A 25,867-nucleotide genomic window follows, 5' to 3' on the forward strand; every position below is an offset into this window, starting at 1 on the left:
TTTTTCCTCCTCAATGCTCAAAAAAAGAAGAAAACTCATAGGTAAACTGGACTCTGTGACATTTTAAACATGTTACGTGAATGCACCGCAGCCACACCGTCAGTGCGCGTGCACGACTGTTTTAACCAATGGGGTGTGACGGGGCGGAGCGATTAAAGACATTTCTATTCTTTTTATTTTTTTTTATTTTTTTTTTATGACCGCTTCTAAGGAGAAGGCCCATGTGTCTTACAGGATATGTAACGCACCTTGAGGTTGCTGACCTCCGCGTAACATGGGTCTGCTCCAAAGCCACGGCACATAGCCACGAGGAGCAGTTTTTTAAAAGGGGAAAGAGCTGAAGGGAACCTGCGGTGTGAGCGGCTACTATGGAAAAAGTCAGCAAAGATGCCAAGACGAACCCGGCTGCCACCGCGAACTTTTTGTCCAAGATATTTTTCTGGTAAGTTAATAAAACGTCCCGCGTGCTAACGTTAAAACTTGAAAACACGTATAAAGGATGTGGAGAAATGTATATGTTTTCTAAATGTTGTTTTTAAAGTAAGTGGAGCCATAAAACAGCTTAAACCGAAAGTTGCTGAAAACCAGAAGTAGGGTGCTTGGCTAAAACGCGGTTGACTGGTTTTCGTTACAGGATTTAAACTTTAGGCAAGTCTTTAAGCATATCCTGTATATTTATTCAAAGCTTTATCGTTGAGTTATTTTGAATACCGCCGCTTCAAATGGCAATTGGTTACTCGGGTTTGTATCAAACACAGAGGATGTTGGTTTGTGTGGACGATCGAGCTGTTTTTTGCTTATATTAAAAAAGACGGTTTCCTTTATCACTCACATCAAGCTCACGGAGTTTGATTTCTCAATTCCCAGCAAGTCATAACCTCGCGAACAGAAGCAGGACCTCCTGAGTAGAACGTAGCCGTTATTAATACACCTGTGCTCTTTAATTTTTACAGGTAATTGGACGTGTTTACCTTGCACTGGCCCAGTGGCAACGCGCTGTTACCTCTCTTCCAAAGAATCTCCCTTGAGTTCTTACACCAGGGGCGAGTCTAAGTTAAAACCTTTAGGGGGGCTCAGCTCCCAAGGATAATGCCATGCATATAGTACGTTGGCTTTAATATTTATGTAAACTGCTGCAACCATTCAGTCCTTTTCACCTTTGGAAACCTAAATTCAATTGATAAATATTAAAATGTTGCCTTCAAACCCAATCTATTTAGACATTTAAATATAGTACTGTCACAGTGGTAGTGACTGAGGCAAAGGCTCAGTCATGCTGACCACAATTTTCCAAAGTTAAAGAACAATTTGTAGAAAAGCAGATAAGAGGAGAAGCATGCACAGCTTTTTTTAAAAGTCTCTTAACCACATAAAGCCTGTCCACTGTGCTTTAGACAATTTCTTTTATTTGTTTTTAATGGGTGCTATGATGACATTTAGGGACACTTGAGCATCCCTTAAAAGAGTCTAAGCTTGTCGGAGTTGTGGTAATTTTTAAAAAAAAGGAAAAACAAGTCCAACACAATCTACAGACTGACTGTGTAAATCATTGGTAAACACCTCCTATAGCCATTGGTAAACAGTGGTCCCAATTTTGGGCCCGATAGTTCTGCGGCGTCATGTGAGTGCCTGCTTTTTGGCATTGGTGAAAATGCGTGCAATTAGTTCCAGATTGGGCACTGGCACGGCTTCAGTGAAAAACACTGTGTGTGCAAAATAAACTACAAAGGAGTCAAGAGAGAAAAGGAAATCCATTAAAATGTGACTACAAAACACACAAAGAAATGAAATGGACACGAAGTGAGGTAAACAAGCAACAAAGACCTGCATTTTGGATCCTTGCTTTTATATAAGTGCTGTTGAGGGGGGAGGTTTTTTTTTATTTGTTTGAGCCTGTATATCTGTTAATCCATCTGTGCCTCCAGCCCATCATGTTATGAAGTCCTGGTTTACCACACATTTCTCACGTCATTTTAAGGTTCTTTTCATTGCTGCAAGCATATTACATGGTTTTTTGCACGGCTCTAACACCATGTAGAGTTGATGATCAGCTAAATTAAACCATAAACTGCGGTCTCTCCTCTGTCTTTCTTTCGACATCTGCTTCCACTTCCCTCTGACTCTTGGAATTATTTTTCCCTCAGGTGGCTGAATCCTTTGTTCCGGGCGGGGTACAAACGTAGGCTGGAGGAAGATGATATGTACCAAGTTCTTGCAGAGGACCGGTCGGAGAAACTGGGACAGGACCTGCAGAGGTAGAGAAGCTTTACATCTATGTACTAAGACACTGTCACATCTGGTGGCTTTGTTAGCTCATTCACATGTGTCAGACTGTGTTGGTGTTGAGTTTGAAGGCTTCTTTCTAACATGGGGGGGCTACACCAAGGTCCAGTATAAGGGATTGAACCACCAGCCTTTCCAATTAGTAGGTGACCTACTCTACCACCTGAGATACAGCCACCCCAGTATACCTAGGAGTTGGGTCATTTACCCATTTCTAAATGTCAAGTGATACCACTCACTACCCTCTCCTTCAAGGTACTTGTTATGGGAAATACTTATAATTGACAAATCACTTTTTGGGCTGTTTTTGTTTTAATTGTTTTTAACTGTATAAATAATATTTTCTCTCTGTACTGTTTGAGAAGCTGTGGCTCAGAGGGTAAAGTAGGTTATCTGCTATTTTGAAGGTTGATGGTTCAATCCCCTCTGCCATTTTGAAGTATCCCTGGACAAGATTTGAACCCCAAGTTGTCCCCTCACATCAGAGTGTTGAGTTTACATATGAAAGTTAGACAAAGTGCTCTAGGCATAGAATAAAAGCGCTGTTTGAAAGAATGAGGGTTGCAGTAGGAAAATCGTCGAGTGATCAGCAAGAGTAGAAATGGGCTATATACATGCTTGTCACCTGTACTGTCTCCAATAGAGAATCTTGTAAGATATAACATTAGATGACAATTTTTATAACATTTTTGTAAAAATAGTGGTGGCATGAGGAAATATAGGGCAGCTGTTTTGGATCACACTTTACGGTGAGATGATCCATTCAGTTCTATGTTGCTCTGTGTTTAAGTCACCACATGACAGAAGTTTGGAGGAAATGACACTACACTAAATGTGTTTAACTATGATTTCACTTCAGCTGGCCGGTGACTCTGTTTGATCTGAAGTACCACCAGTACAATCAAATTATATGAATAAAACATTTTTTGTATTTTATTATATTTATCCTGGACTTGTATTCATTTATTTTTTCATTAAAATTCAGTCAATTTTGGTTTTATTAGTTGTGTTACCCCCCCCCCCCCCTCCCCCCTCCCAACCCTTGTCTGCAAAGCCTAGGGGTCATGTGGTGTGTAACATGATGAGGGTGATGGCACAAGTTATATATAAGCTGAGACTATAAGCTACAGACAATAAATTGTGTGTCAAAGATTTAGATGTTGGATTGGTGCTTGCTATGGGTGAGGTTGGACCAGCCTTAATCAGTGTCTGAAACATCTGCCTGGTTGGAATCAAAGTTGAAATAGTTGTTCCTTGTATTTGCTTTGTGATACTTAGAATTAATGTCTAATAGAAAAATTATTTAACCCTTATGTAGTACTGTACTACTGATTGTCCACAAAGATGAAGCAGGCACAAAACTGCTAGACGCACTCTTTATTATCAAGTAGGTGTGTACATGATAGTGGGGAAAACGCAGCTCTGGAGCTGCACAGAGTATAAAGGAGCTGAGATTTTGTTTATTCGACATCAATGCTGGTGTTGATTCTGTTTATGCTGTGGTGTTCCTTTTGCAAAAGTTTGTTCAGTAAATCTCAGACAGTTTGACAGTTTCAGTGTTCAGTTTATTTTTCCACCACATGTTAGTCCAAGTGTACATGGTACAATGGTTAGCACTGTTGTCTCACAGCAAGAGTGTCCTGGGTTTGAATCCACTGGCCAGTTGCACCCTTTCCGTATAGTTTGCAGGCTCTCCCCTGTGGCTTCCTCTCACAGTTCGAAGTGGTTACTGTGATTGTGAATGTGAGCGTGAACAGTCGTGTCTCTAAGCCCTGCGACAGACTGACAACCTGTTCAGCAAATACTCTGACTTTTAGCCATAGTCCCAAATTTGATGGATGGATATAAAACCAAACTCTATTTTTTTTTCCCTTCGTGGCATTTTCACAAGCACTATCACTTTAAGCCATCTATATACTATTTAGTTGTGACTTTAACATTGTGTTGCTGCCATGTTTTAACAAAACAAGATTTAATGTGTTTAGGTTACTTCTGTATTCTGTATTATTTCTTGTACTGTCCTCTGAGGAGGTTGTTCAGTAATATTATTGCAGTTTGTTATCTGCTGTCTAATTTCAAGTGGAACTTGAAATGATCACTATCTGAGTAGGAAATCCTGTGTTTAGGACATCAAAGACTCTTAGTCCAGAGTCAAGATTTGCTGCTTTCTATGTGTGCAGTATTGAAATGTGCAGAGACAAAATAAAGACTATGAACTTCCCTATGAAAGGGAAAGAGAGCTGTGAGTTTTTATTCAGGGATGTAGATATAATTTGTATAATTTAAACAGTTTTCTTTATTTTTGCTGATCTATGGATGAACAGTCTGGTTTCATCCGACTCAATATAAGTGCTGTTGGATCACAACAGGCTTGGCGAATGGACAAAAGACTGCACAGTGAATGAGCTATCCAACTAACAAACAAAAGCCTTGTGGTGCACTCTAACAACCACCTTTATAACTGCAGTGGCATGGCTCGCTGATGTATTAAGTGCTTAAAGACTTCTGTAATCAAACGTTTTAATAAATGGAGCCTATAAAAGCTGAAATTGTGTCTTGTTTAAGGGTGTCGTTGTTGTTAAGTTGGAACCGCATATTCCCATTAGATGTAGTAAGGAAGGCTGCAAAGCAACCATAAAAAGCCTTAAGAGGAATGTTAAACACTTATGGGTTTGTTCTTGTAAAGACTTTGGAACTTAAACTATTCAAACAATTGTTGGACCTTTGGCTTTGGTGTAAACATTGGATGTTGTTCAGGTCCATTTTCCTTGTTTTACCCTTTTTGCACCTGTGTAGTGTTTAAAGTGAATTAACCTCTTGATTGGATTTTATGGTCACGTGATACTGGTCATTCACACTTCTGGCTCTGCTGGCAACCAACACGTAGTAGCTGTGTCCAAACCTCGTTTTGACTGGATAAAAACTGCCAGAGTAAAACCGTTTTCACGTAAATATTATTTGTGCTAGTCACACCAAAATAATCTGAAAGTTTGGAGGTTAAAGAAAAACTAATGTCTGAGACTGATGTTTGAATTTTAACAGGAGGTGATGTAAGGTAAAACCTATAAAACATCCACGGCAAACTCGTAGAAATGGTTTAATTCTTAACGTGTTTTGTATCTTACCACAGCAGTACAGTCAAGTGACAGGGAGACCTTGCTGCTTTGAACTCCAGGATTTATAAGACAAAAGTGGAAAACAACGTGAATATGATCTTTCCATGACAGAATCTGGGATCATGAGGTCCAGAGGGCTACCAAAGAGCTGCGGAAGCCTCGACTCACCGGTGTCATTGTTAAGTGTTACTGGAAAGCATATGCAGTGCTGGGGATCTTTACACTAATTGAGGTCAGTGGTGTGTTCATTACAATTAAAAATAAAAAGAACCAAACTTAAAGCAGTGGAGATGTTGATCAGAATCGTTAATCAATGCTGTGTTTACTGTGTTTTGACAGTCACTGTTCTTCGTCTGTTCTTCATTTCAGGAGACCATTAAAGTCGTCCAGCCAATCTTATTGGGGAAGATTATTGAATACTTTGAGAGTTATGACCCAAATAACACAAGGGCTTTTCATGAGACCTTGGGCTATGCAGCTGGCTTGTCTCTCTGCACCATTGGCCTGGCATTGATGCATCACCTCTACTTTTACTATGTGCAGAGGGTAGGCATGAAGATCAGAGTGGCCATGTGTCACATGATTTATAAGAAGGTGAGCAGGAGTCCATGAGCTTGATAAAGGAAAAAACCTTTCTTGTCTAGTTGTTACTGAACTCGATTTAGATTGCATGCGAGGACTGCTAAAGGCAGTACCTGCATTCTTGTGCTTGTATCACCTTGCCAAGTTCTGTCATGTAATACTTTAAGAACTCTGTGGATGGATGTGTGTTTGGGGTGGAGGAATGTTGCTTCACGGATGATCTCTGTTTAAGGCTCTGCATCTGAGCAGTTCAGCCATGGGGAAGACTACCACAGGCCAGATCGTCAACCTCCTCTCCAATGATGTCAACAAGTTTGATGAAGTATGTGAAATTTAAAATTTTTAGCAAATAAAAAGAAAAGACCTGGGACTAGCTGCTAAGTAATATCATTTGCTTTAACCCTTGGTTGCAAGAAGATTTTAACTATAGCTAAACCTCATTTCCAGTGGCACCTTCTAGCACTTAAGCTTCATTTAACTACAGAGACATGTAAGCAGAATGCAACTTTACTGCTATGCAACTACTAATTTTAAAGATGCAGTTGTGATCAGAAGCTTAAATACACAATATATATTGAATTTATTTTGGATTTTCTTTAATCCACTCAGGGTTAAATGCATGCATAAAGACTCAAACATTCATCATTTTTATGTGTGTGACATCAGAGTGTTCTGACTCCATTCACTCAGACAAACTCTGGCAAATCTTTCCTAGCGTGAGGTTCAGGCTTAATTACACTCTTGGTACCAAATCCAGTTTCCCTCATTGGAATGTTAAGTTTCCTTTTAATCAGTGTGGGCAGAGACTGCTGTGAAAATGCCAGCTTCTTGGGGGTGTTTTGTTCCTTGGCAGCTGGATGTTAATTACACCATGTCATGCTTTCACTGATCTTCATAAAGTCTTTTGAAAGTAGCCATTCCTAAATGGTGGAATTCCCATGCTTCCTTAAAAGATGTATTACTGTTAAAGTAATATTGCAACTTATTCCAGATATTTTGCTCTGAATAGGTGACAATCTTTCTGCACTTCCTGTGGGTGGGACCGCTCCAGGCAGCTGCAGTCGTTGGGCTGCTGTGGTACGAGATTGGTCCTTCATGCTTGGGAGGTATAGGGGTCCTCTTGATTCTGATGCCTGTCCAAAGCATGTTCGGAAGACTTTTCTCCAAGTTCAGGTAAACGCACAAATGCTCATTCAGTCTTAGATCTCTGAAACTGAGCTGAACTCTGATTTAGCATAACAGAAATGTGTATCTTCGTGGAACTGTAGCAAGGAACTATTGTTTTAGTCTAAAAACTCCTATGATTGGTCTGATTTTATTTCAGTGTTTTTGGCTAAATTTCCCCCAAAAGAAAAAGGTCTTTTACAGACTTGGTGATGAAAAACATTTTAAGGAATAATTCTGATGGAACTGATGAACATTGATGTTGCATGTTAGATGTTTGGATAGGTTTGTTCAATCGTGAGTTTGCTATTTTGTTTACAGAAGTAAGACTGCTGCTCTGACGGACAGCAGAATCCGCACAATGAATGAAGTGGTGTCTGGAATGAGGATCATTAAGATGTATGCTTGGGAGAAGCCCTTCGCTGCTCTGGTCTCTGAGGTCAGAAGGTAAAAAGATGATGATGATGATTATTATTAATTCTGAGTATCAAGAAATGCAAACTTAACTTTGCTTTTTTTTCCAGAACATTATGCAATTAATTTTAAAATGCAGTGGAACTGTGCAGGTCTGGTTTTGGAGCACATCCTGACCTTAGCTTGGTAACTGATAGTTGATGAAGGGTGTTACTCAAAGCTCTGGCTTTGAAAATGAACCAAGAAGAAAATGCTTATCTTACCAAACCACTGGCTTAATTAGACACATGTGTCTGGGGTGGGAGTAAGAATGTAAATAAAGGAAAAAGAGGCAGTTTTCTGAGAGAACATTGTAGTGTAGGGTAACAGGGGAGAAACCAGTCCAACTTTTTCCAGTTTGGATACAATACTGATAGCTGGTACTGGTGCTGATTATTGCTGCTTTATTGCTAATCTGCATTCCTCAGTAAGAAAAGGAGCGTGAACATCATTCTTTTACTCTGGATGGCATTACCTTGGCCTCCAGTAAAACTGTGAGGAACCTTGTAGTCATTTTTGACCAGGATATGTTCTTCTACTCGCATATTAAACAAATATGTAGGACTACTTTCTTTCATTTGTGCAACATCTCTAAAATTAGAAGCATCCTGTCTCAGAGTGACGCTAAAAAACTAGTTCATTACTTCTAGGCTGGACAACAGTTTGGAGTCAGGTCTTTGTGGGGTGTTTATTAATATCTATGACAACACTGCATGTAGATGCATTTTTCTGTGTTTTATTGCGCACATTTGAATGTTAGAAAGTAATGTATTTTTTTTGTGAAGGGCTAAGGAATAAGTAACATTGGTCACATTTCATTGTTGGTGTTCTGTGTCCTTCTAGAAAAGAGATCTCCAAGATCATGAAGAGCTCCTACCTGCGAGGTCTCAACATGGCTTCCTTTTTCTGCGCCAGCAAGCTCATTCTCTTTGTCACATTCGCCATCTATGTCCTCCTGGGAAATACCATCTCAGCCAGCCGTGTATTCGTGACGGTTTCTCTCTACAGTGCAGTGCGACTTACGGTGACACTCTTCTTCCCTAGTGCTATTGAAAAGCTGTTTGAGAGCCGTGTCAGCGTCAGCAGGATTCAGGTACACCGCGTTAGTGCTATTTTCAGACATGAAAATGCAACAGACTTCACTAAAAATCAATCGAGTCAGCAGACCTTGTAACAGTAAGGTCTGTTGACTAGTTGGAGACGTGCCCGGTACAGCTTCAGTGCAGGTTTAAAGTCATTGTCTCTCGCCATGCAGCTTTTGAACAGTTAAAGCCAGCAGAATGTAGCAGTGCTTCTGAAAGTCTGGTTCTGCTTTCAATGAACAGACTCATAAAAGCAGATAAAGGCTTTAGTACCTGCTCGTTACACTACTCCCGTAATGTTCAGTCCAGGACTGCTGTTCTCACACAGCATCATCTCGATGGTTCATCTGTGTAAAACAAAGTTCTTCCTCATTTGAATTTTTCTGCCCGTAAACTTGAGTTCAGATTTAAATGGAATTTTAAATGGCATCACTGTCAGTTGTATAACATTAAAAATAATTTACCAGACCACTGTAGTAAAAGACTGCTCATTAAACATGTGACACCTTGGTGCTGTTGTGTAACACTGCATTGGGAAATGACCGTGGGAGGGATTTGACTGTCATGGCTGTGTTAGAACTCGGCACTGATGCACTTCTCTCTTTCTGTGGTAAAGGACTTCTTGACACTGGATGAGATCAGGAAAAACACAGTTGCTCTGCCACAGGATGAGAAGGATGCTGCTGTGGAGATTCAGGATCTGACTTGCTACTGGGACAAGGTTGGATACATGTCACTTGCTGCTCTAACCAATCAGAAGACCTCAATTTAACTGAGTGCACACTTGCCCTTTGACTACCCTTTGTTTTGTTCATAGTAGCTCTAAACAGCAGACTTTTAAAATGTTTTTTCTGATGTAAGATTTTTATTCTCTTTCCAGAGTTTGGATGCTCCATCTCTGCAGAGCATCTCACTCACACTCAGCTCGAATCAGCTGTTGGCTGTAATTGGACCGGTGGGAGCTGGAAAGGTAAGACATCTACTCGTGTTGCTGTGTAATCTATTTTCTTTGTCATACTCATGCCATACGTGCTGTTATATAAAGCACTTTGAGTACTCAAAGTAGAAAAGCACTATTTAAGAACCAGTTCGTTTACCGTATCTGTGCTTCTACCTTCTACCATCACTATCAGTCATCCCTGCTGAGCTCCATCCTGGGCGAACTTCCAGCTGAAAAAGGGGTGCTGAGAGTCAAAGGACAGTTGACCTACGCAGCCCAGCAGCCGTGGGTCTTCCCTGGAACAATTCGCAGCAACATCCTTTTTGGAAAAGAGCTGAACCCTCAGAAGTACGAGAGAGTCATCAGAGCCTGTGCTCTAAAGAGGGTGAGAGATGTGCATTGGAGGAGCAGAGGAGTTTGCGGTATTTAAGCAGCCCTTTGCTGCCCAATCCGACCGGGCTAAAGCTATTACAAAAGCTATTGGGGTGTTTAGCTGCAGACGGGAGGCCGTATTCTGTTGTGCAAAACAAGGGGTTTAAATTAGTCAACGCGTTAGTTGACGCATTGACGCCGTGCAGCCCCACGCACAGGGCGATCCGCGGTAACTAGTTAACAGAGATTTGCCGTGTTAATGCAGTTATGGCATTACGTCATTTTAACGAGATTTACGCTGACAGCACTAGTTTAAACGATGATGAACGTGCTTGAGCCACGCTATGATATTCCGTCGCGCATCCACTTCAGTGACAAGATCGCTCCAACCATGTATGAGCAGGAAAAGTTTAAGGTTATGGCTGAACTGTCCCAGGCATCTTCTGTTGCCCTAACTACAAATCGGTGGACCTCCAGGGCAACGGAAAGCCACGTGACCATGACCACTCATTATATCACAGTGGAGTGGTAGATAAAAAACTGCCCTATATTGCATCTTAATTTGTTTTTATATAATTGGGTGGAATGAGTCTTGAGTTGAATGTTTTTTAATAGGCAAAAAATACTTAAATAAGTAAATGGCGAGTTAAATTTTTGTCTTTTTTTTTTTTTCTGTTGATCTGAAAATTGATCCGATCCGTGACGAAAAAAACGTGATCCGAACCGTGAGACTTTTGATCCGTTGCACCACTAATACTTAGGTCTTCTTAGTAAAACCTGCTTTACTACTTCAGTGTTTAACCTGCAAACCTCTTGTACAGCCTCTGTATGCATCACCTGTGCTAGCGTGTGTCACGCCCTTTCTCTTACACCAACTCTGTTCCTGTGTGGTGCTGCTAGTACGTTCCCTCTTCATTGTCAGGAGTATGAAAATACTTTGGTGTCATGTTTGTTGGAATGGGAGGATTTGTGTTTCCGGATTAGTGAAACTTCACCCAGTCTGTTGATCATGAAGGTCTCAATAAATGAGATGGGACCTGTGTTTGTTTGACTCTGTGATGCTGCAGAATAATGAGACAGGAAATGTTTTCTAAATTTTATTAGACAGATGACTTCCTGTGTCAGCAGCAGCGTTTTTCTTAATGTTCCTTAAAAGAAACCAGCTGCTGTCACCTTTATGTGAGTCTTAACAGGCTGCTTTTGGTTGTATAATAATATGGTTTCATGATTTACTGGGTTTGAAAAGCAAGATTTAGCTGCAGGTTGATCACATAAATTCTGTGTTATAACAACTTCCTTTGCAGAGGTAATGTTTTTGGTAGTGTTTACAGACAGAGTGACCCACATGCTAACACACAGTTCAAAGTTTTGAGTGAAAACTGAGTCTTTTTCATCTGCAGGCTATATCCTCACAGTTAAACTGGGCTTGAACTGAGTCAGTTTGGCAATAGCACTCTGATGGCAGAATGTTGTCGTCTCTCTGCAGTCAGTCTGACTTTGCAGAAAATTTGCCTCCTGTTAAGTGAGGTGGGCCTTCTTGTTCCTAGTAATCCTAGAGTATTTTCCCTCCATCCAGGACCTTCTCATTATCCAGTTAAAATATTGATGTTTGGTGTCAGTGTATCACCAAACCAAGGTCACCAGTCTGCTGAGAAAGATGCCAACATTGATTTTTGGATGAGTGAGTGTGTAGACTGTAGACAGTCTAGAAACAAGCTGACTTGGTTCTGTTCATAAAGCTACTGAAAAAAATGAGCCATAGATGGCAGCACTACTTTTTCTTACTATATGCTTATTGTAAGTGAATGATACTGAGTGACTCGACTGCAGAGGTCTGAGTGCAGAGAGGATAGAGTCCAACTTTTCTCCTGTTGTATTCGTCCCGTTTGCTGTGTGGCATTTCTCATCTTTGTTTTTATGGTCACTTATTGCTTACTTTTATGTAGTTTTACAACAAGATTTGCATGTCTGCACTTTTGCAAATGTCTGATATAACGGTTGCACTGCACTGAGCCCTTGTTAATCTGCCAGCAGCAGAGGTTTCACATGCTGTACTCAATAGATGAGTTACTTGTGAGTCATGTTACTGTGCGCAATAAACAAAGTAAAACAAAAAAATCCTGCTCTGACAAGAGCATCTTATCTAATCTGTGACTTGTAAAGGGCTAGAAATGATTTGATAGTCTCATGAATAGCTTTGTCATCAAGATGCTGAGTCATGCAGTGTGCTGACTTATAAAAACGCTTAGTCATTGCGAAAGGTTAGGCAAGGCTCTGAATTTTACATTAGCAGGTTACTGTTTAAACTGTTTACTTTGTTTTCTTCTCATTTATACACTTAAAAGGCTCAACACTTGTACATTTGTATAAAACAAACGGGGCTAGTGTCGCTATGTCATTCATCTTTGCACAAAGGTTGGGTGGCATTTTTATCATGGAGTCAGCATATTATTGAATATCAAAAGGAATATTAATAATAATATTAAGGGTTATTTTGTTTTTCAAATTGAAGTTGTGCCTTTGTGCTGGTAATTGTTGTACTCTGCTGCAACAACAAAGCCTGTTATATGGGTGTAGCACACCAGTATGTGTTGGCGACTACTCGTCCAGTTTTAAAATATGACAATTTTCTCTTGATTTTCATAATAAGACAGGGCTGTCTTATTATGAAAATCCAGACCTCAAGGGCCGGTGTCCTGCAGGTTTTAGATATCACTCTGGGTCAACACACCTGAATCAAACGACTAGTTCATTACCAGGTCTCTGGAGAACTTCAAGACATGTTGAGGAGGTCATTTAGCCATTGAAATTAGCTGTGTTGGATCAAGTAAACATCTAAAACCTGCAGGACACCAGCCCTCGAGGCCTGGAGTTGGACACCCCTGCAATAATACATGCTTTTCTTGCCATGGTACTGTATGGTGCAGTAATAAGACTCTGCTGTCCATACGTCCAGGATCTGGAGCTACTCCCAGATGGAGACCAGACACTGATTGGGGACAGAGGAGCTACACTCAGCGGAGGACAGAAAGCTCGTGTCAACCTGGCCAGGTAGTGTGACAGAGAACCAGACTGCTTTATTGTGTTCACCCACATATTCTTGACTGCTGTTAGGTTGCAAATTAGTTTTTGTTTTGCTAGTAGCAGTAAATGATACACATGGAATGTCAGCATAGATTTCCCTTTAGGCAGAACAACTTTAAAGGAACAGGAATGGACAGGTTTTAAAGGAAGGTGCAGCAGACTGTTTCCTGGCAACACCTAAGATGGTATTGACACAGTAAATGCATGCACGAATGGATCGCGTTCTTTTAGTCGTCTTGAATTAAAGCACTCCGTGAGCCAAAAGTAATGATATTCAAAAAACAACAGAAGACCTTCTCACTTTTAGATGACTGTAAAAAGACCTCTCAATGTTGCTATGAAGCCTGATGCTGCAGCTACTGTAAAAAAGGGACGCATGCTTTTGATTTCAGGGCCGTGTATCAGGATGCAGACATCTATATTCTGGATGACCCACTCAGTGCTGTGGATGCAGAGGTGGGGAGGCACCTCTTTGAACAGTGAGTGACTTCAGTTAAAATCATTTCAGCATTCATGACTCAATCAGTCTGCAAAGAATGTGTGGTTGTTTTTGATGCACACATTTACAATAATGTGCAAAAGTCTTGCACATAATTGGACAAGACTTGATATTTAGCTTCCATGGAGCCAGACTAAAGAGTAGTTCTGCAGGCTTTCTGGACGTTTTCTAAGTTTTGAGTGTTCTTTTGTGTCTACACATGATTATTTGGCAAAGAACAAAAATCTTCAGGCAACCCTTGCTTTAAGAAGTGGCTTTGAATGGTTATATTGTTTAATCAAAATTCTGCAAAACAGTTTTCTGTGCTTGCGATTCATCCTTCTTCTTCTGTTAGCAGTCACATCACAGGTCAGGGGTGGGGTTAAGCCCCTTACTGGAAGAATACATCAAAGCTGGAAATCGTTCAGTGTCACCTCCCAGCAGGAGAAAGTTTCTATTGTTGTGCATGATGTAACACATGCACTTGTGTTTTTGGCTTTTGGCAGAAGTTTTAACCCGAGCGATGGATGTTTAGCAGTGCCCCATTGTTTAATGTTGTTTTTATAGCTTTGTCACTGGACACAGTGCTTTGAAACAAAAATACATCAGAAGTGAAAACTGACAAAAGCTTTGCATGTGTTGGGCTAAGCCAGGAAGGGGTGCGGGACTACCAGTGTCAGGCAGACAATTGAACTTGACCCCAAACTTCCTGTTACACTCTTCCTCTTAGATAACATACAAACTTTTTAACTGTACTAAAGAAGAAGAAAATCCTTTGACGGTGTTTGACGTTTTTATGTGAAACTGAAACAAACTGGAATGAGAGAAAATGTTTTTCTTGTATCAGATGCATCTGTGGCTTGCTGAAGAACAAGCTTCGCATCCTGGTCACCCATCAGCTTCAGTACCTGAAGGCAGCTGACCAGATTGTTGTCCTGAAAGAGGTTAGTGCAGATGAAATCATCCCTGTGTACCAAACTTGTATCTGAGCACTGTGTTTACCTTCAGCTTTTACATTTCAGCGCAAAAGACATGCTGTGGAAGAGAGCCAGAGATTAATAACAAGTGTGATTCAATGCAGAGAGGTCTATTAACACATAGTGAGTAAGAAAGGTGACTAAAGAAGAAATACTCAATGCATCATGGGAATCCTTAAGCAACCTATGTCTATTGCAGCATAACTAAGGGAGGATTCAGGGTCACCTGGTCCAGCCCTAACTATATGCTTTAGCAAAAAGGAAAGTTTGAAGCCTAATCTTAAAAGTAGAGATAGTGTCTGTCTCCTGAATCCAAACTGGAAGCTGGTTCCACAGAAGAGGGGCCTGAAAACTGAAGGCTCTGCCTCCCATTCTACTTTTAAATACTCTAGGAACAACAAGTAATCCTACAGTGTGAGAGCGAAGTGCTCTAATAGGGTGATATGGTACTACAAGGTCATTAAGATAAGATGGGGCCTGATGGGGCCTTGTATGTGAGGAGCAGGATTTTGAATTCAATTCTGGATAAAAGATTATTTCAGATTAATAAAAGGATTCATCTGAAATAATCACTAGTGAAACTATATGTACAAATTAATGACCTGATACTGCAAAAACTGTGGATCAGCCTTGAATAGTCTTATAGAAGATTGCTCTGAACTTTTGTTTCTGAGTGTTCTCTGGCACCACCTTCAGGTCAGTTATCAGCTTTGCACACAAGATATTACATCATAGACTGAAGGGGCTGCAGGGATTTATCTTTGTCTCTTCAGGACATGTTTTCTGAAATTCTGCCACACTACTTGTAGAAAAGCACAAACAAGACTGAGTGCTGCCAAAGTAAGCTGACTGTCAACAGACTATCTGGGTGACTCGCAGGACTTTGGAAATGTACTGCTGTTGACATCTTCAAACACTACAAAGTGTGTGTTTCACATGAGGAGGTGGTGTTGCCATAGGTCTGTAAAACACAGCTGTACAGTTTCCTAACACTTGGTGATTTGTCTGTGTCAGGGTCACATGGTGGCAAAGGGAACTTACACGGAGCTTCAGCAGTCTGGATTGGACTTCACCTCCCTTCTCAAGAAGGAGGAGGAAGAGGAGCAACAGCAGCCTCATCATGACACCCCCATCAGAACTCGAACTCTGTCTCAAAATTCAGTACTGTCCCAGACTTCCTCTGTCCAGTCCATCAAAGATGGAGACCAGTTACCGGTTAGTGCATAATTATCAGTAAAAACAGCCTAGTTTTTAAAAAATCAGGGTTGTTTATAGGAAATGGGTCATTTCTGCCCATCCCTAGTTTAATATCATGTTTGCTTTTCTTTCTTTTCCCCCTCCCCCAATGGTCTTTAACATGCAGAGCGTGCTGAACTGACACAAGTTGAGCTTAGTTTGCTTTAGTCCATTTTCATTTTGACAAGTTAAACACAGGGAACTTGACGGCCAGTGATCATGATACTTGTCTGTATGCTGATGACTTCCTCGCAGGCGGAGCAAGTTCAGACATTCGCAGAGGAGACTCGAGCTCAGGGAACCATTGGAATACGCATCTATGCCAAGTATCTGACAGCTGGGGCCAACATTGTGGTTCTGCTGGCTGTCGTGCTGCTTAACATCATGGCTCAGGTACACAAAGACTCACCTGCACTTGTAATTCGCCTTCCACATGTTAGCTCAGTGAGAATAAGTGTTGAATGCACTTCACATGTGTAATATAAAGCAGTAAAAATTATTTTTTTGACTTTTATATCTTCTAGGTAGCATACATCATGCAAGACTGGTGGCTAGCTTACTGGTAAGTATCTTCAATCTGCCGTTTTCCTCATAGACTGCAGCTTTTACATGTCTGTTTATACTCATGTCTGACTGTTTAGGGCTGATGAGCAAGAAAAACTAATGGCCAGCAGTAACATGACTAACATCACAGCAAATGGACTAAATGTCACCAAAGAGCTGGACACGGATTTTTACCTGGGAATTTATGGAGGTAAAGGCGTTCTCTTATTTACACTGCGCTGCATTTCGGCTGATTTTACTCCACTGGTGTTTCATTGTATGTTATTTTTCCAGGTTTGACTGCAGCCACCATAATCTTTGGCTTTGGCAGGAATTTGGTGCTGTTCAATGTGCTAGTGAGGTGTTCACAGTCTCTGCACAACCGCATGTTTAGCGCTATACTCCAAACACCCGTGCGCTTCTTTGACATCAATCCGATTGGTAAGCAAAACTTTGCAAATTTTTAGTGTTGTGCGTTCTAAAGCCAGAGTCGGTAAATTGTAGAATTTTGTAGTTCAAAAACTTCTAAATGGAATTCTGTAGTGCTCGTGTGGGCCAACCACTCACAGGAGGGGCGATGGTCAGGGGCAGTCTGAGAAATCTGGCTTTAGGAACTTGGAATGGCACCTCTCTGTTGGGGAAGGAGCCTGAGCTAATGCTTGAGGTTGAGAAATATGAGCTAGGTGTAGTCACGCTCACATCAACTCAGCTTTTGCTCTGGTGTCTAGAGAGGGCTGGACATTGTACCAATCCTGGGTTGCCCTCAGTGAGAGGTGACAGGCAGGTTGGGTATGCAGGTATCCCCAATTTGGCAACTGTGCTTTGGGATGGATGAGTGGGGTTGTTTCCCTGTGCATTTGAGTCAAGAAACAGGTCCTGACTGTCATTTTGTGCTTATGTGTAAAATCACATTTGACACATGAGCACAATACCCAACCCTCTTCAAGTCCCTGGGTAGGAGGCTTGATCTGCTTAAAGGATGTCCTCAATCCTGCTGATACACCTTTCGTAGTGGAAGCAGAGTTCTGGAGCTAACCCATCCATCACTGTGGCTGAGGTCACTGAAGCCAAAAAAAAAAAAAGCTGGCCGGGCCCCAGGGTTAGATGAGGTTTGGTGAGTTTCCTCTTCCCTACACACAGGGTGAGGAGCTCAGTCATACCTTGGTGTGACCCGGATAACCCAGATAAGGGGGGTAAAGATGGATGGATGAATTTTGTGGTTACTTTAACTCCATTTGCCATCTTTGTGGGGGCACAGTATACAGGCAAGAAAAGTTAAACTAAACGTTAATCTTACTCTAGCTGGTTTCAAAGTGTGGTGATAATTGTCTCTTGTCTCTCCTCAGGAAGAGTATTGAACAGATTTTCAAAGGACATTGGGCTGCTGGACTCCAACATGCCAGTGACGTTTGCAGACTTTGTTCAGGTGAGGGTAGATCTCTCAGCAAAGACACAGCAGCATTTTTCTTTTCTAAACCACTGACAAAGCCGCAATGAAGATCATAACAAGTGACAGTTTATGGTGGAGCTGTAGCCTCCACACTCTTTTCGATAAACACAGCAGGTCCAGAGCAAAGGTAGGGAAGTATTTTCCTGAAGTAACAGCAGCACTCACTACTGTAATGACAATAAAACCTTCAAGCCAATAAAAGTCATTGAAAGTCCAATAAAAAAACCAGTAACAAGTCTTAATAGAATCAAATCAACAGTTCAAAAACCTGTGAGGAAAAGAGATCTTACCATGTGCTCATCTGTTGCTGGGTAGTTTTCTAAAGTGAAAGCTAAATTCTATGAAGAAAATGCCATAACTAGGCAATTTAAACTTTGCTGCAGACTCACAGCAGCTGTCCCATCTCTATGAAATCAATGCAGTACCTGAAATACTTCACTCAGGACCAGGCTTTATAACTCATTAGCCCTTAGCTCTTAACTTTGGAGCTAATCATTACACTGATTACACACTGCTGGACAAAATATTAAGAATTTCTGTGTTGTCACATGTTCCTTGAGCTTGCCTCAGTCACTCAGTGCTGCCACTGGTGAGTAAAGGGAAAGTGTAAGCGCTGTGGCACTGCCTTGCTGAGGTTGGTAACCTTTACCTGCTGATGTCCATCTGAGATAACGCTCTTATTTGTAACAGAGGGTCAAAGATCTCTATTCTGAAGAATAAAATGAGTAAAACTGACAGTGCTGTTACTAAAGTGAAAGGCTGAAGTACAATGCACAAGTTAATGAAAATACTTTTTCATTCTGTAAAACATTCATTTTGGGGGTTTTTTAAAGACACACAAAAAGAAAAAGGCACAAAAACAAACCACTTTAATGTTGTGTTTTTCTGTTATCTGTTGTGAGCAGATCTTCCTCCAGATACTTGGGGTCATTGCTGTTGCAGCGTCAGTGATTCCCTGGATCCTTATCCCCGTTGTCCCCCTCCTTCTCATCTTTATTTATTTGCGTCGCTACTTTCTGCGGACCTCCAGAAATGTTAAACGGCTCGAGTCCACCAGTGAGTGTCCTACAGTACAACAGTGTGTGAAGAAATAGATATACGTGCTGCTACTGTTGTTTCTTTTTCATTTTAAAACCTGCATATTTAACATCTTTAAAGCTTGAAGCTCTTTAACCTATTGGTAACTTCTGACTCATCTGTGTCCTCAGCTCGGAGTCCAGTCTTCTCCCACTTGTCCTCATCTCTTCAGGGCCTTTGGACAATCCGAGCCTTTGGAGAAGAGGAGCGCTTCCAGAAAGTCTTTGATGCCCATCAGGACCTGCACTCAGGTTCTCTTCAGGCTTGGGACATAGAAGCTCGTATTATGATCAGAGAACTTAAAAATTGTATGTTTTTGAACTGTCAGTGATGGATTGTTTCCCTGTGCAGAGGCCTGGTTCCTGTTCCTGACCACCTCTCGCTGGTTTGCTGTCCGCCTTGATGGCATCTGTTCCATCTTTGTTACCATCACTACTTTTGGCTGTCTGCTGCTCAGAGACAGTGAGAGAACTAATTTTACTGTTGATTTAGTGTTGCTGTTCCCGATTGCCTACCAGCAGGGGGCAGCAGTGTGCCGGTTAGCCACTATATTGCCAAAAGTATAGGCTTACCCATCCAAATTGATGAACGAACAAGCTTCTCCATCTGGCAAGCCGATGGTCCAGTCTGAGGACGGTACTTATCTGACTGTTTCCAGGGAAAGAAACTCTTAATGCAGCATACCAAGACATTTTGGACAATATTATTACGGAAGGGGCCATCAAGGCGATTGCCCCTTCCTGTTCTAACATGACTGTGTACCAGTACACAAAGCAACGTCCATGAAGACATGTATGAGTGAGTTTGGGATGAATTAGAGTGGAGATGACGAGCTAGGCCTTCTCATCCAACATAAGTGTCTGACCTCACAAATGCACTTCTGGAAGAATGATCAGAAATTCCCACAAAACACACTGCTAAGGCAGAGTTAAAGGTGCAAAGGTTGGGCCGGCATCATTTTAAACCCTGTAAATTAAATGGATGGGATGTCATTCAAGTTCATATCCTTGCAAAGGCAGTTAAGTGAATACTTTTGGCAATACAGTGTATGTGAAGTCCAGCAGATGCTGAGTGATTGCTGCCGTTTAACTTTTAAAAGTGTAGTAAAATGGTTGTTTTCCTGCTCCTGTCAGAGCTTGATGCGGGTGCTGTTGGTTTGGCTCTCAGCTACTCTGTCACACTAATGGGCATGTTCCAGTGGGGTGTCAGACAGAGTGCAGAGGTGGAGAACATGGTAAGATACTCACTGTCTCTTTTATTTCCAGAGTTTGTATCATTTCTTTATATGACTGAGCTTTTGCTATTCCCATATAAATCTCACTAATTTCCAGAAATAGTCCAAAGATTGTATTTATTCTGTCATTTGAACATCAAAAGTCTTCTTTGCCCTTTTTCTTTTATATTTATGGTTGTTGGGCTTGTTGACATGGAGGTGAATCTGAGACCACTTTCCTGATGTTGTATGATTTCTGCCTGGTGTGCTTGTGTTGTCAGCAGACTTAAATGATCGAAAGTTTTTAGGAGTTCAAGGAGGTCAGCATACCTACAGTCTGAAGTAAATTATTTATTTATTCGGGTGATGCAGTGGTTAGCACTGTTGTCTCACAGCAAGAAGAAGGTCCTGAGTTTGATTCCACCATCAGGCCGGGGTCTTTCTGTGAGGAGTTTGTATGTTCTCCCCATGTTTGTGTGGTTTCTCTCCGGGTACTCCAGTTTCCTCCGAAAGTCCACAGACATGAAGTTAGTGGTGAATCTAAAATGCCCGTAGGTGTGAATGTGAGTGCGAATGGTTGTCTGTGTCTGTGTTGGCGACCTGTCCGGGGTGTACCCTGCCTCCCGACCTGTGGTAGCTCCAGTCCCCCCGTGACCCTGAATTTGAAAGAAGAGATTATAACAGCATTTAAAGCATAAAATGGCTCACAGAGGGAGGATGCTTTAGATTAATAATAAATAATACCTGCATTCTCCTTGATACCAAGTAGACACGCTAAATGATTCTATAACATCCGTCTGATTCACGTGGCAGTTCTCCTTCATTGAGAAAAGCAGCTCATGGGAAAAACAAGTAGCTTAGGAAAATAATCCCGCAGAAGCCCAGAAACAGTGGCAGGCTGAAGCATCCTGAACACTGAGTTATGAGTTGCAGACTTGCTGATTGGATGCAGAGGATGTGGTGGGCAGTATCTTCTTAAATATTTGGTGTAATTCTAGATTTTAATCCATTCTTTCAGATTTATCTGATTATTTATTTATTCATATTGAACTTGTATGCAAATACAGTTTGATTACATGTTGTGTTCTTGACCACACAGATTGATCCTGATTTAATGTGCATTTCTGCATTTCTGTCCTCAGATGACATCAGTGGAAAGAGTAGTAGAGTACACTAAACTGGAGAGTGAAGCACCCTGGGAAACCCAGAAGCGTCCTCCTCCTGATTGGCCAAGTAAAGGCCTGGTGACCTTTGACCAGGTCAACTTCTCCTACAGTGCTGACGGACCTCAGGTGCTGCACAACCTGAAAGCCATGTTTAGACCCCAAGAGAAGGTCAGACATCAAGGTTTATTTGTTTTGTTTCTAAGAACCTGAAGCCATTTGTGTGACACGCTGTCAAACCAAAGCTTATGTTCTGTGTCCTCTGGGTCAGGTCGGTATTGTGGGTAGAACAGGAGCTGGGAAAAGCTCTCTGGTCTCGGCTCTGTTCCGCCTTGCAGAGCCCCAGGGGAAGATCTACATCGACGGTATTGTGACCTCTGAGATCGGCCTCCATGACCTGCGCCAGAAGATGTCCATCATTCCTCAGGTACAACATCATAGCTGACCTCTTAGCAGAACACAACACTAGCATCTGGCTACTCTTGTTGCCTTGTTTCGTAGCTCGTCTTCTATGACTTTGTTACTTTGACATGAGCAATATTTGGCTAATAAGTGACTAATTACTAGTTTGGCACATCCTTAAAGCAAAGAAAGGATCAGCAGCCCCAGTCTGCTCTGACACTCTAGAGTCACTTCTGTTTGCTCTGTGAGAAAAGCACAAGTGTTAGCACCTTGTTGCAACTGCTTTGATTTGGTGCTTATAAATAAAATTGAATTATTTGCTCAAACAATTATACGAGTGTAGTTTTAAAGACTGCATCTTTTGTTTTTTGTTGTTTGTTTGTTTTCACCAGCTTACCAGTAAGAAGTTAAAATCAGCTGTCCAGCAAACATTTTCTCCTCAACTCTCTCAGCATTTCAATTCCCACAAAGCTCTTTGCTGTGATCAGTCAGAACTTTTGCAAACTGTAGGATGCATTTAAAACCAAAGGAGGGCAGCTGGTTACAGTGTGCCATGTGTGGCATTTAGGTTTTTTAAACTTTTACCTGCCACAGCAGGACACTCACTCAAATATGTCAAAATAAGTCACTGTGCTGTTCTGTTTACAAATTGTTTAATAGTCCACAAAATCTAATCATTTTGGTGTCCTCTGGGTTCTCCAACTCTCCCCCACCCCTTTAGGACCCGGTACTGTTTACGGGTTCCATGAGAAAGAACCTGGATCCATTTAACCAACACACAGATGAAGAACTGTGGAGCTCTCTGGAAGAGGTCAGTAACTCTCACAATCGGCAGAATCAGTAGTGTGTGAGTTTTAATTCTTGTATGATGAAGCAGAATACTCGCCAAACTATTTTATTATCTTACCATAGCAACAGAAATACTGTGAAATATGTCAGGTTGGCTCATCAGAGCGTACCATACCAGCATCAAACTGTCCCATTCAGGATGACTGAGGGTGGAGGAACTGCTGTCTCTAATTGCATGAGGATATTCTCTTACATAGGCAATTATGTAATTATGTCCTGGAGCCAGGAGCGGACAATCAGAGATCCCAGTGTGGTGGTGAATGACCTCAAGGATTTCAACCTCAAAAATCAGCCTTGAAAAGAGCTGCCAGGAACCTGCACCATGTATGGACTATCTGGGGCTCTATATAGATCCCATTCCTAATTGTGTCACTTTCAGAGCAGAGGATCATCAGCGTCCTTCACACATTGTCTCTCCCTCTTTCAGCTGAGGAAAGCTGTGCAGTTCCAACTCTGTCTCTGCATCCTTGCACTCTTTAATTTCTGTGGTGCATTTACAACCGCTTATAATGAGGGATTGCCAGCTTTGGGTCACATCTCTACATCTGCTGCTGTCACAGTGTAACAATAACACCGCACTGTCTATCACAGTTCTCCACCTGCAGAGGACCCCAGCAGCTCTTATTGCACAAATATCTCTGAGGGTGATGTTACCCAGAGTAGCCCTTGTCACAGATGTGTCCCTGACAGGGTTGGACGGAGCTATGATGGGAAGGCAGTGAATGGCACAAATGTGCTAAAGCTGTGCTCTTAGCATCACGGGACATCTCTATGGGTAACATTGTAGTCAAAACGGAAGACTCTGCAGTAATTACGTTATGTTATAGCTTATATTAATCTTTGTTAGGATATTAAGATACTAACAGGTCTTATTCATGATTTTTATATGTAAGAAGAATAACTTCAGATTTAATGCAGAGAAGCTAATATGTGAGAAATGGAGTCTCTCTTTTATACTGATTGCAGCATTCTGGATCAACTGAAGGCTTTTAGGCTTTTACAGCAATGCAGCCTAGAATAAATAAATACAGCAACTAGCTTTCCAGCTTTACTTTGAGACAGGTTGCTTCTAATTTTACAGATAATGCACAAATTAATAGGAAGAAAAGAAAGGCAGTCCTTAATGTAGATGCTAAAGAACATACCCTGATCAAACATGAGTCCTTGTGTTACTGGAGGTTGAGTCAGTGTCAGGTTAGACACACTATTTGTTTTTGAAACAGAGTACAATAAACTTAGTTTTGTTTGAATTTGGAAGATGGACATTAGGTCATTCAGGCCCGTCTTTAAGACATGTCTGTATCATTTGACTTGATTGATAAATAAAGCTGGGTGTCATCTGCGTATCATATCATAGCAGTGCTTCTAATAATGTCTAAGGGAAGCATGTATGATTGGTCCCAGTACAAAACCTGGGAACTAACTGTAAAAAGACGACAGAGAGCAGGAATTATTTATAGATGACACACACAGTGTAGTTAAAGCTGCTTTATTAATTTTTTTATTCCTGCAGGTGCAGATGAAGTCTGTGGTGGAGGAGCTCCCTGGAAAGTTGGAGACTGCCCTGGCTGAGTCGGGCTCCAACTTCAGTGTGGGCCAGAGGCAACTGGTGTGTCTGGCACGAGCTATCCTGAGGAAGAACCGCATCCTCATCATTGATGAGGCCACAGCCAATGTGGACCCGAGGTACTGCAAGTTGATGTTTGACTACTGCGTATGAACAACATCTTGTTAGACAGAAGAATATCTTGTGTACTGCAGCATGATGGGATACAGAAACTACACAGCTGATGACACTTACTTTGACACGTGAATCATGCATCGGTGGTTGTTTGCTGATAGTAAATTTTATCTAAAGGTCACACTAACAGAAGCGTTTATTTCTGTGGCTGCAGGACCGATGAGCTGATCCAGAAAACCATACGAGATAAGTTCAGGGAATGCACTGTGCTCACCATCGCTCATCGCCTCAACACCATCGTAGACAGCGACCGTATACTGGTGAGTCCTGAACCGTTAACACTGATTCCACTTAATTAGGTAAAACCTTTAATTAGGTAGTAGTTAAACAACTAATGCAAAGGTAAAAAGTAGAATGGCTTTTTGCTGAGAGCTGGATCCAAATAATCTGTGAATGCCAGGCCTTAGAAATGCATTCATGCTTAATGCAGTCTGTATTTGACAAGATTGGTGTCCAAACATACAAACTGTAACACAAGTGTGACTGTCACCTTTGGAGCAGCTTCTGCTTTCCCTGTATGTGGATGGAGTGTTAGGCTTTCTGGGTTTAGCAGCTTTTCTTTCATAGCCTGAAGTCAAGAGGCTGTTAGTTTTACTTTGAAACTCACACTGTGCTCTTACTTTTGTGCAATAATCAGAACTATTTGTTTCCAGGTTCTAGATGCAGGGAAGATCCATGCGTATGATGAGCCGTACACCCTGCTGCAGGATCCCACTAACATTTTTTATAAAATGGTGCAGCAGACGGGCAAACAGGAGGCAGCAGCTCTTCTAGAGGCAGCTAAAAAGGTCAGTTTGACTCAAGTTCTTCACACTTTACAAAAAGAGATTGTTTTTGTTAACTGACATTTGTAAACTATGCATTTCAGGCTTACGACAGCAGGAGCCGCCCCGGCCTGTCAAACGGACACGCAGTAACAGCAGACGGGAACTTGGTTATCTTTGAGACCGCTCTGTAAGCTCAGGGAGGCACTGAATTGCTGCTGCTCCTCCAGAAGATTTCAGAAGGTGCCTGGGCTGTAAAGCCCCTCCAGTCTCTGGTGAAAGCACTGATCCGCTGCTGGTGGCGATAAGACTGGGTGGACGTGACCTGCACAGCATTGATTTGCTGGGCCTGATGTGGCCACACAGTGCAGCTGTTTCCTCAGACTGACTGCTCAGAAATCAGGGCTATGAGAACTGTTGATGTAGAGCACTACCTATTTATCTCTCACATGTTAAATTGCTGCTCAGTATTCTGATGCCTTGCACAAATAGCTTTTAAATGGCTACATAATCCTTAAAATCCCAAGTGCTTTAATTTACTGATGGAAGTGTAGCCAAAGTTGCCTTTGTATTTGTAAATCAAAGTGATATTGTTGTTCAGGATTAGTAACGACCAAATTCTTACTCGGCAGAGATCTCTCTGTATTTTTTTCACATTTATCTCTTTAACTACATGTTTTAAAGACTTGAAAAAAAGCTTCACAAGATTTTAGTGTTAAATATTTTGTTCCTTGTATAGTTTAAATGCTGACTGAAGTATTTCCAGGGAGGAAAGTGAAATAGCAGTGTGAGCTGTCTGCTGAATGTTTAAGTTATTTCAACTTTGTACACTTGTTTTGTCAAATACTACATAAAAGGCCCACACATCTCACATGGTAACATTTGTCTTGGTGTATTG

The 25,867-nt window shown here is 41.5% G+C and overlaps 1 protein-coding gene across 1 annotated transcript; it reads left to right on the top strand.

Moving 5' to 3' along the window:
• The first annotated feature begins 216 nt into the window (after nucleotides 1-216).
• On the top strand, nucleotides 217-25,839 carry LOC134620529 (ATP-binding cassette subfamily C member 4-like). The gene is made up of 31 exons (XM_063466732.1): nucleotides 217-442; nucleotides 2,145-2,255; nucleotides 5,511-5,631; nucleotides 5,769-5,993; nucleotides 6,214-6,303; nucleotides 6,991-7,154; nucleotides 7,467-7,592; nucleotides 8,442-8,691; nucleotides 9,297-9,401; nucleotides 9,561-9,650; nucleotides 9,814-10,005; nucleotides 12,949-13,043; nucleotides 13,469-13,555; nucleotides 14,402-14,498; nucleotides 15,546-15,746; nucleotides 16,023-16,160; nucleotides 16,292-16,329; nucleotides 16,409-16,521; nucleotides 16,605-16,751; nucleotides 17,657-17,736; nucleotides 18,666-18,816; nucleotides 18,969-19,088; nucleotides 19,189-19,299; nucleotides 19,971-20,071; nucleotides 21,193-21,384; nucleotides 21,485-21,640; nucleotides 22,337-22,426; nucleotides 23,978-24,150; nucleotides 24,360-24,465; nucleotides 24,859-24,993; nucleotides 25,074-25,839. Exons 1-31 carry the CDS (start codon nucleotides 369-371, stop codon nucleotides 25,161-25,163), a joined length of 3,969 nt encoding a protein of 1,322 aa, XP_063322802.1. The 5' UTR covers nucleotides 217-368; the 3' UTR covers nucleotides 25,164-25,839.
• Nucleotides 25,840-25,867: the final 28 nt, after the last annotated feature.

Source organism: Pelmatolapia mariae, linkage group LG23 (genome assembly GCF_036321145.2).
Source record: "Pelmatolapia mariae isolate MD_Pm_ZW linkage group LG23, Pm_UMD_F_2, whole genome shotgun sequence".
NCBI classification, from domain to species: domain Eukaryota; kingdom Metazoa; phylum Chordata; class Actinopteri; order Cichliformes; family Cichlidae; genus Pelmatolapia; species Pelmatolapia mariae.

What these genes read in the sequence shown, in the direction of transcription:
- LOC134620529 (XM_063466732.1), top strand. Translation starts at nt 369, where the DNA reads ATGGAAAAAGTCAGCAAAGATGCCAAGACGAACCCGGCTGCCACCGCG. An exon ending in CTGGTCTCTGAGGTCAGAAG is followed by an intron (nt 7,593 to 8,441) that starts GTAAAAAGATGA and finishes GTGTCCTTCTAG; the next exon opens with AAAAGAGATCTCCAAGATCA. An exon ending in GACCGGTGGGAGCTGGAAAG is followed by an intron (nt 9,651 to 9,813) that starts GTAAGACATCTA and finishes CATCACTATCAG; the next exon opens with TCATCCCTGCTGAGCTCCAT.